Below are 10,075 nucleotides of genomic sequence, written 5' to 3' on the forward strand. Positions count from 1 at the left end.
TCAATCGTGGGACCAATTTACGTGGGGAATTGTTAGTTGACAGAGCTAATAGCTAAAGTGGCTAATTATAATGCTAAGTGGCGTGCCCTAGTTTACGCCCACAACTGTTGTGTTCTCGCGTGAACTTGTGTCCCACGTCATCGTCCCCTTCTAGGGGCCCTAGTAACATCGGTGGCGTCTTGGGGAGATAAAGCAACAAGATGGTGAGTTCATTTTTTTTGCGATAAATAGCTATTATAATGTAGATCGAATCAAATAAAGGCACAATTAACAATACGATTGTTCTAAAATGTTGCCACTGTACCTTCTAAGACATTCATAAAGTGGTGAAAAATAAAGATTTTAGGGGGAAAAGCTGACTGCAGCGGTCTTGTTGCTCTGTTGGTTTATCATGAGATTAGCAGCCTAGCATAGCTAAACCCTTTGAAACTGTTGCTAGCGACATAATTAGTTTGCTCAGTCGGCTTTCCCTATTTGTTACCACCGTGAATTTCTAGAGAGAGAATAATTACTTAGAGAATAATTAGTTAGAGAATTATCTTCTATTTTCCGTGTTCCTCTCTGCGCATCCTTGAGGCTCGAGTCGCAGGCAATTGATCAGCCTGTTGTGGAGGGATGCGAGTAGCCAGATCGCTAGTTACTGTAGTTAGCTCATTGCTCATGTCACGAGTTGGGATAACGGATCGGGTTTTGATATTTTACAGGGTTTGCTGTCAATCCTTCGGAAGCTAAAGAGCACACCAGATCAGGAGGTTCGGATCTTGTTGCTGGGTTTGGACAACGGGGGAAAGACCACTCTGCTGAAACAACTGGCTTCCGAGGACATCAGTCACATCACCCCCACACAGGTACAGTACTACTGGGGAACACATACGCACATCACTAGGGGTTTGGGGGGTGTTATTTGTGCTAGACTATCACTTAAAACACTCTCTCTCTCCAGGGCTTCAACATAAAGAGTGTTCAGTCTCAGGGTTTTAAGTTGAACGTGTGGGACATTGGGGGACAGAGGAAGATCAGACCCTACTGGAGAAACTACTTTGAGAACACTGATGTACTGGTGAGTGGCTTAACCATAGCTTCCTTCATGGGGGTACCTATTTATATATATATATATATACACACACACACACACACACACACACACACACACACACACACACACACACACACACACACACACACACACACACACACACACACACACACACACACACACACACACACACACACACACACACACACACACACACACACAGTTGAAGTCAGAAGTTTACATACACTTAGGTTGGAGTCATTAAAACTTGTTTTTCAACCACTCCACAAATTTCTTGTTAACAAACTATTGTTTTGGCGGGTCGGTTAGGACATCTACTTTGTGCATGACACAAGACATTTTTTCCAACAATTGTTTAGACAGATTATTTATTTTATCATTCACTGTATCACAAGTTTACATACTATGTTGACTGTGCCTTTTGAAGAGCTCGGAAAATTCCAGAAAATGATGTCATGGCTTTAGAAGCTTCTAATATGCTAATTGACATCATTTGAGTCAATTGGAGGTGTACCTGTGGATGTATTTCAAAGCCTACCTTCAAATTCAATGCCCTTTTGCTTGAAATCATAGAAAAATCAAAAGAAATCAGCCGAGACCTCGGAAAGTCTGGTTCATCCTTGGGAGAAATTTCCAAACGCCTGAAGGTACCACGTTCATCTGTACAGTCCGCAAGTATAAACACCATGGGACCACGCAGCTGTCATACCGCTCAGGAAGGAGACGCATTCAGTCTCCTAGAGATTAGCGTACTTTGGTGCGAAAAGTGCAAATTAATCCCAGAACAACAGCAAAGGAACCGTGACGAAAGTATCTATATCCACAGTAAAACGAGGCCTATATTTTACCTTTATTTTACTAGGCAAGTCAGTTAAGAACAAATTCTTGTTTTCAATGACGGCCTAGGAACAGTGGGTTAACTGCCTGTTCAGGGGCAGAACGACAGATTGTACCTTGTCAGCTCGGGGATTCGAACTTGCAACCTTTCGGTTACTAGTCCAACACTCTAACCACTAGGCTACCCTGCCGCCTAGTGGATAGGCCACTAGGCGGCTCGGCAAGGAAGAAGCCACTGCTCCAAAAGCGCCATAAAAAACATACTACGGTTTGCAACTGCACACGGGGACAAAGATCGTATCTTTTGGAGAAATGTCCTCTGGTCAAACAAAAATAGAACTCTTTGGCCATAATGACCATCGTTATGTTTGGAGGGAAAAGGGGGATGCTTGCAAGACGAAGAACACCATCTCAACCGTGAAGCATGGGGGTGGCAGCATCATGTTGTGGTGGTGCTTTGCTGCAGGAGGGACTGATGCACTTCACAAAATAGATGGCACCATGAGAACGAAAATTATGTGCATATATTGAAGCAACATCTCAAGACATCAGTCAGGAAGTTAAAACTTGGTCACAAATGGGTCTTCCAAATGGACAAAATGTCAAAATGGCTTAAGGACAACAAAGTCAAGGTATTGGAGTGGCCATCACAAAGCCCTGACTTCAATCCCATAGAGAATTTGTGGGCAGAACTGAAAAAGCATGTGTGAGCAAGGAGGCCTACAAACCTGACTCCGTTACACCAGCTCTGTCAGGAGGAATGGGCCAAAATTCACCCAACTTATTGTGGGAAGCTTGTGGAAGGCTACCCAAAACGTTTGACCCAAGGTAAACAATTTAAAGACAATGCTACTAAATACTAATTGAGTGTATGTAAACTTCTGACCCACTGGGAATGTGATGAAAGAAATAAAAGCCAAAATAAATCATTCTCTCTACTATTATTCTGACATTTCACATTCTTAAACTAAAGTGGTGATCCTAACTGACCCAAGACAGGGAATTTTTACAAGGATTAAATGGCAGGCATGGTTAAAAACGGAGTTTAAATGTATTTGACTAAGGTGTATGTAAACTTCAACTGTATGTGTGTGTATGTATATGTGTGTATATATATATATATATATATATATATATATATATATATATATATATATATATATATATATATATATATATATATTACCAGTCACATCTACTCATTCAAGGGTTTTCCTTTATTTGTACTATTTTCTACATTGTAGAATAATAGTGAAGACATCAAAACTATGAAATAACACATGGCATATCACTACAGAATGCTGTAGTAGTCATGCCGGTTCAGTCTGCCTTGAATTCTAAATAGATCACTGATAGTGTTACCAGCAAAACACCATCAAACATCCCCCTCCATGCTTCACGGTGGGAACCACACATGCAGAGATCATCCATTCACCTACTCTGCGTCTCACAAAGACAGCAGTTGGAACCAACAATCTCAAATTTGGACTCATCAGACCAAAGGACATATTTCCACCCATCTAATGTCCATTGCTCGTGTATCTTGGCCCAAGAAAGTCTCCTTCTTATTGGTGGCTGTTAGTGGTTTCTTTGCAGCAATTCGACCATGAAGGCCTGATTCACGCAGTCTCCTCTGAACAGTTGCTGTTGAGATGTCTGTTATTTGAAATCTGTGAAGCATTTATCTGGGCTGCAATTTCTGAGGCTGGTAACTCTAATGAACGCGTCCTCTGCAGCAGAGGTAACTGTGGATCTTCCTTTTCTGTGGCGGTCTTCATGAGAGCCAGTTTCATCATAGCGCTTGATGATTTTTGCGACTGCGCTTGAAGAAACTTTCAAAGTTCTTGCAATTTTCCGGATTGACTGACATTCATATCTGTTGTTTTCTTTGCTTATTTGAGCTGTTCTTAACCTAATTTGGACGTGGTCTTTTACCAAATAGGGCTATCTTCTGTATACCACCCCTACCTTGTCTCAAAACAACTGATTGGCTCAAATGCATTAAGAAGGAAAGCGATTTCCACAAATTAACTTTTAATAAGGCACACCTTTTATTGAAATGCATTCCATGTGACTACCTCATAAAGCTGGTTGAGAGAATGCCAAGTGTGCAAAGCTGTCATCAAGGCAAAGGGTGGCTACTTTGAATAATCTAAAATATATTTTTATTTGTTTAACACTTTTTTGGTTATTACATGATTCCACATGTGTTATTTCGTAGTTTTGATGTCTTCACTATTATTATATATTATGGAAAATAGTGCAAATAAAGAAAAACCCTTGAATGAGTTGGTGTGTCCAAACTTTTGACTGGTACTGTATACACGCACACACACACACCACCAGAAGTGTGCTACTAATACTTTTGAATGGAAACATTATTGCGTTTCAGATTTACGTCATCGACAGTGCAGACAGAAAAAGATTTGAGGAGACTGGGCAGGTGAGTCTTACCTCAAGTGATGTTTGTGTGCTGTGTAATGTGCATATTCTACATACACACAGGTTTATGTTGGGATCCCATGCTGATGTGTGTGTTCTAGGAGCTGGCTGAGCTGTTGGATGAGGAGAAGCTGAGTGGGGTTCCAGTGCTGATATTTGCCAACAAGCAGGACCTGCTGACGGCAGCCCCAGCCTCTGAGATCGCTGAAGGACTTAACCTGCACACCATCCGGGACCGCGTCTGGCAGATCCAGTCCTGCTCTGCCCTCACCGGGGAGGGGGTACAGGTGAGATGCAACAGAGTTTAGGGGCAATTTGTGTTTTCAATTCAGGAAGTTGTTTGGAATGTAATTTTCCTCCCATCTGTTTTCAGGACGGAATGAACTGGCTCTGCAAGAGTGTCAATGCTAAGAAGAAGTAGCACAGATGTCCGTTTTCACACACCCTGAGCCTTTGGGAGGACAGGGTGTACCTGTGAATGTACACACTACATCAACATGGACTTGAAGAGAGTTTTTAACCGCCTGGCTGGTCTCTACACATTGTTTACTAAACTACAACTCTCGCTAGAACTACAACTTCCATGTTGTTCTTCAAAATGGAGTGGGGGTACAAAGGGAACTCATCTCAGGAGACCAGAGACGCCCCTCCCTGTCCTAACCATCCCACCTCCACCCTGTCAAGACACTCCACCTCAGCCTAACCATCCCACCTCAAACCCTGTCAAGACACTCCACCTCAGCCAAACCATCCCACCTCCACTCCTTCAAGACACTCCACCTCAGCCTAAACATCCCACCTCCACTCCTTCAAGACACTCCACCTCAGCCTAAACATCCCACCTCCACTCCTTCAAGACACTCCACCCTAAGACATTCCACCCCAGCCTAACCATCCCACCTCAAACCCTGTCAAGACACTCCACCTCAGCCTAACCATCCCACCTCCACCCTGTCAAGACATTCCACCTCAGCCTAACCATCCCACCTCCACTTCTTCAAGACACTCCACCTCAGCCTAACCATCCCACCTCCATCCTGTCAAGACATTCCACCTCAGCCTAACCATCCCACCTCCACTCCTTCAAGACACTCCACCTCAGCCTAACCTTCCCACCTCCACTCCTTCAAGACATTCCACCTCAGCCTAACCTTCCCACCTCCACTCCTTCAAGACACTCCACCCCAGCCTAACCATCCCACCTCCACTCCTTCAAGACACTCCACCCTAAGACATTCCACCCCAGCCTAACCATCCCACCTCCACTCCTTCAAGACATTCCACCCAAGCCTAACCATCCCACCTCCACTCCTTCAAGACATTCCACCCCAGCCTAACCATCCCACCTCAAACCCTGTCAAGACACTCCACCCCAGCCTAACCATCCCACATCCACCCCTTCAAGACATTCAACCCCAGCCTAACCATCCCACCTCAAACCCTGTCAAGACATTCCACCCCAGCCTAACCATCCCACCTCCACCCCTTCAAGACACTCCACCCTAAGACATTCCAGATCTTGATACTGTCCTTCACCACAATATTAGCCTATTCACTCACTCTTTACAGGTTGCCCTGGAAACCCAGCTCTCTCTCTCTCCTAGCTTGGGTGCCAGTCTCGTGAGCTTACATTCCACTCCTTGTACTCTGTGTCATATTCCAAAGCATGACAGGGCTGGATTGATAGCCAAAGAGACTGTTATCCAGACTACCTTTCTCCCCCTCTCATCCTTTCTCATCACTCTCTCCCTCATATTCTCCTTCATTCAGTTGTTGTTTTTAATTCCATGACAAGCTCCTTTCTTGCTGCAGTTGTGTTTGAAGTGAGGTATATTTTTGTAATTCTTTATTTATGGTAAAGTAGAGGGTAATAGTGTACTGTGAGATGCTCGCAAACAACAGAAACAGTGTGTGGTTACTAGAACGACAGGGAAACATTGAATACTGTGCTTTACTCCCCCGTGTAAAGGTTACGCGTGTTAATATGTTAAAAACAATACAAATAAATAAGATATATAACAAGACAAATAATCTGGGCTAATCTGAAATGGCACCCTGTTACCTAAACAATGAACTAGTTTCGGCCACAGCACATTTGAGTAGAGCACTACATAGCGAATAGTGTGCCATTTCGGACAGCTTATTCAATCAAATGGAAAAAATACCAATTTTTTGATGATCAATTAAGCAATAAAGCACGAGGGGGTGTGGTATATGGACAATATACCACTGCTTAGGGCTGTCCTTAAACACAACGCATCGCAGAGTGCCTGGACACAGCCCGTAGCCGTGGTATATTGGCCATATATCACAAACCCAGATGTGCATTATTGCTATTATAAACTGGTTACCAACGTAATTAGAACAGTAAAAATACATGTTCTGTTATACCCGTGGTATAAGGTCTGATATACCATGGCTGTCAGCCAATCAGCATTTAGGGCTCAAACCACCCCGTTTATAATTGTATATAACCATATAACCCCTATTCATATGTTATGTGCATATAGTAGAGTGTGTATTAGACCTGTACTATGTAATCTATCATATCTGCATATGTCATAGGTGTTGATCGATTTTAACAGGGTGTATATGACAAAGTTTTTCTCGGTGTGATGCATTGTCTTTGGTTTTAGAGGGCATTTTCACAAAAGGCTTTTTCCTCTTGAATGTGATCTGTCCAAGGATTGAAGGTACGTGAATAAAATGTGAGGGGGAAAAAAGAGAGCATTGTTTTCTGACCTGGCTGTAGAGTGGAAGGATAAAGAGGCCCCAGCCGAAACACACATAGTTCTGTGAGATGTCCTGTGGAGGACTCCACCACTTTACCCCAAACAACACCGCCACCTGCCCAGACCCATGTCATTGCCAGTCCCTGGAGACCCCACACCAGAGCCCTCTCCAAAACACTAGTGCCACACACACACGGCAGGTGGGGTCAGCTGATTTTGACATTTACAGGGCCCAGCTGGTCGGGCCCATGAATGGGCCTGCTCTCTCTGTGTAAGTGTGTGTGTGTCGTGGCTCGCAGGCTTTACAGTTAGCCTAACCACTCTACCACATTTGACTCCTACAGGCCTATGTTTAAGTACTAAAGTCAGACCATAGCTGTTTTTTGGTTGGTTCAGGCCTGCTGCACATAGTTGTGGGTGTGTCACATCTGCTACAGGGGAGAGAGCACTGGCGTCCAGCTGTGTCTGAGCGAGAAATGCATTCTGAGGGCCTGTGGCTGTGGGACTATAAAATGTCTCTCCTCTTACAAAGACTCATTGTGAAACTCTTCTTTCTCTCGCCACTTGTCGATTCCCACATGGGCCACAGGCACTGTGTGATTTCATACGCTGCTAACTGAATGTGACTTTCCATCAAAGTGTCTGATAAATGAGATCTTTATTGTTTGCTTAGAGACGTTAATCAACACGTCTTTAAATCTCTGGGCACAGAAAGGCTACGTCCCAAATAGCACCCGATGTCCAACCCTATGGGTTCTGGTCAAAAGTTGTGCACGACAAAGGGAAAAGAGTGCCATTTGGGCACAGAGGCAGGGAGAAATCTAAAGCCTGTTATCTTCTACACAAGTCTGTTTGAAAGCTCTGAATGAGAGAACACAAAGTTCTGTGGTTGTTTTATCTGTGCATAGAAGTCGTGTGTGTGTGTGTGTGTGTGTGTGTGTGTGTGTGTGTGTGTGTGTGTGTGTGTGTGTGTGTGTGTGTGTGTGTGTGTGTGTGTGTGTGTGTGTGTGTGTGTGTGTGGGCAACGTGAGGAGCCAGACGGGGGAGTGTGATGCCTATCTTTGTGAGGCGACAGGATTGCTGCCTTTTTCTCCTTGTGAATCAGACAGCTGTTTGACAGCTGTGTGTGTTTGAGAGAAACCAATCACCACGCTTCACACTGGCCCCTTTCTCTTCAACTCACCATGGCTGAGTTACTATGATGACAGATGAGACAAGAAACAGATTTCGTATCCCACCAACAGATAGTAAAGAGGTGGGCGTTGCACAGAAGGTGAATACATAAGAATGTGCATCACTTTAAAGTGTGTTAAGATAAATCAAACCATACACTCATTGTTTAGTCTTGGGGGTAATGGAGTCTTGTGAGTGAAGATGTGTCCATTGTCTTTCCCACTGGTCTCCTGGGCTTTTGCTTCCTTTGTGTTTTTGGTATGTTTTAAATGGCATGGTTGTGAATATATTCCCGGGCCAGAGGCCACCCTGAAGAGGAGAACTTGTGAAACCATGCCTTAATTAAATAAATGTTAGAAAATCAGTCCTTTTGTTGACTGCCTCTACGTCAGCACATATCAGACTCGTGTGATACTGCTTGTTGGCCGGGGACAGCCTAAGCTCCGCGCCGGGATGCAGATCATCTGATCTACAAATCACCTCGCCATCCAAACACATCAGCATCAACTAGCTCTGGTCCAGGGCATTAAGTGGGGCTTGGTAAAACTGAGCTCAGTGTTAGCAAGCCGTAACAACACCCTGGACCAGAGCTAGTTATCAAGGTGCTGATGGAGAGATGAGTGAACCTGCACATGGCCTAGCACGGACTATGGGTTTAAAGAAACCTTTTAGTCAAGCCAAACCTTATCGACAACGAGGCGATAGTATTGTAATATTCTCACACACACAAAAACCAACACCAACAACCCCACCCCGATAGACATCTTCCTCTCTGATGTGCTGCCACTACACATTAAGTTTCCACTGCAATAAAAACCTAGGCATATTGTACTGCTGATGTTAGTATGTAGTTCTGTTGGTGGGAGCAGGATCTCAGGTTCTCTTTTGACTCATTTCTCGAGTTAACAGATGACTGTGTGTGTGAGCTGTAGGGTTGAGGGGGCGGACAGCGAAGGTAAGACTGACCCAGATTCAGCCACCCGGCCCCCAACCTCGCCTCAAATCAGCTGACTTCTCAGATGGAGAGCTTGTTTAGTGGAACTCCGCTTGTTTAGTGGAACTCAGCTTGTTTACTGGAACTCAGCTTGTTTAGTGGAACTCAGCTTGTTTACTGGAACTCAGCTTGTTTACTGGAACTCAGCTTGTTTACTGGAACTCAGCTTGTTTAGTGGAACTCAGCTTGTTTACTGGAACTCAGCTTGTTTACTGGAACTCAGCACTGGAACTCAGCTTGTTTAGTGGAACTCAGCTTGTTTAGTGGAACTCAGCTTGTTTAGTGGAACTCAGCTTGTTTACTGGAACTCAGCTTGTTTAGTGGAACTCAGCTTGTTTAGTGGAACTCAGCTTGTTTAGTGGAACTCAGCTTGTTTAGTGGAACTCAGCTTGTTTAGTGGAACTCAGCTTGTTTAGTGGAACTCAGCTTGTTTACTGGAACTCAGCTTGTTTACTGGAACTCAGCTTGTTTACTGGAACTCAGCTTGTTTAGTGGAACTCAGCTTGTTTAGTGGAACTCAGCTTGTTTACTGGAACTCAGCTTGTTTAGTGGAACTCAGCTTGTTTACTGGAACTCAGCTTGTTTACTGGAACTCAGCTTGTTTAGTGGAACTCAGCTTGTTTAGTGGAACTCAGCTTGTTTAGTGGAACTCAGCTTGTTTAGTGGAACTCAGCTTGTTTAGTGGAACTCAGCTCTCTCAAGATCTTAACAACATCCCCAACCCAGCCACCACAGAGACAGAGCAGAAGGACTTTCTCCAGAGTGTGAGATTGAGTGAACGAGTGGGGGGGCTCCCACCCTTGACTCTTCACCAGAGAAAGAGGACAACTTTGTGTTTTT

At 44.2% G+C, this 10,075-nt stretch overlaps 1 protein-coding gene across 1 annotated transcript; it reads left to right on the plus strand.

Annotated features, from left to right (window-relative positions):
- Positions 1-87: 87 nt before the first annotated feature.
- On the plus strand, positions 88-7,052 carry LOC124040392 (ADP-ribosylation factor-like protein 3). Its single transcript, XM_046357543.1, has 6 exons — positions 88-203; positions 705-848; positions 944-1,060; positions 4,287-4,337; positions 4,438-4,623; positions 4,710-7,052. The coding sequence occupies exons 1-6, from the start codon at positions 201-203 to the stop codon at positions 4,755-4,757; spliced, it is 549 nt and encodes a 182-aa protein (XP_046213499.1). The 5' UTR covers positions 88-200; the 3' UTR covers positions 4,758-7,052.
- The last annotated feature ends 3,023 nt before the right edge of the window (positions 7,053-10,075 follow it).

Source organism: Oncorhynchus gorbuscha, linkage group LG07, assembly GCF_021184085.1.
Source record: "Oncorhynchus gorbuscha isolate QuinsamMale2020 ecotype Even-year linkage group LG07, OgorEven_v1.0, whole genome shotgun sequence".
In the NCBI taxonomy this organism is placed as follows: Eukaryota; Metazoa; Chordata; class Actinopteri; order Salmoniformes; family Salmonidae; genus Oncorhynchus; species Oncorhynchus gorbuscha.

Coding starts and splice junctions, on each gene's coding strand:
- LOC124040392 (XM_046357543.1), top strand. Junction 849..943: donor GTCACATCACCCCCACACAG/GTACAGTACTAC, acceptor CTCTCTCTCCAG/GGCTTCAACATAAAGAGTGT. Junction 4,338..4,437: donor GATTTGAGGAGACTGGGCAG/GTGAGTCTTACC, acceptor TGTGTGTTCTAG/GAGCTGGCTGAGCTGTTGGA.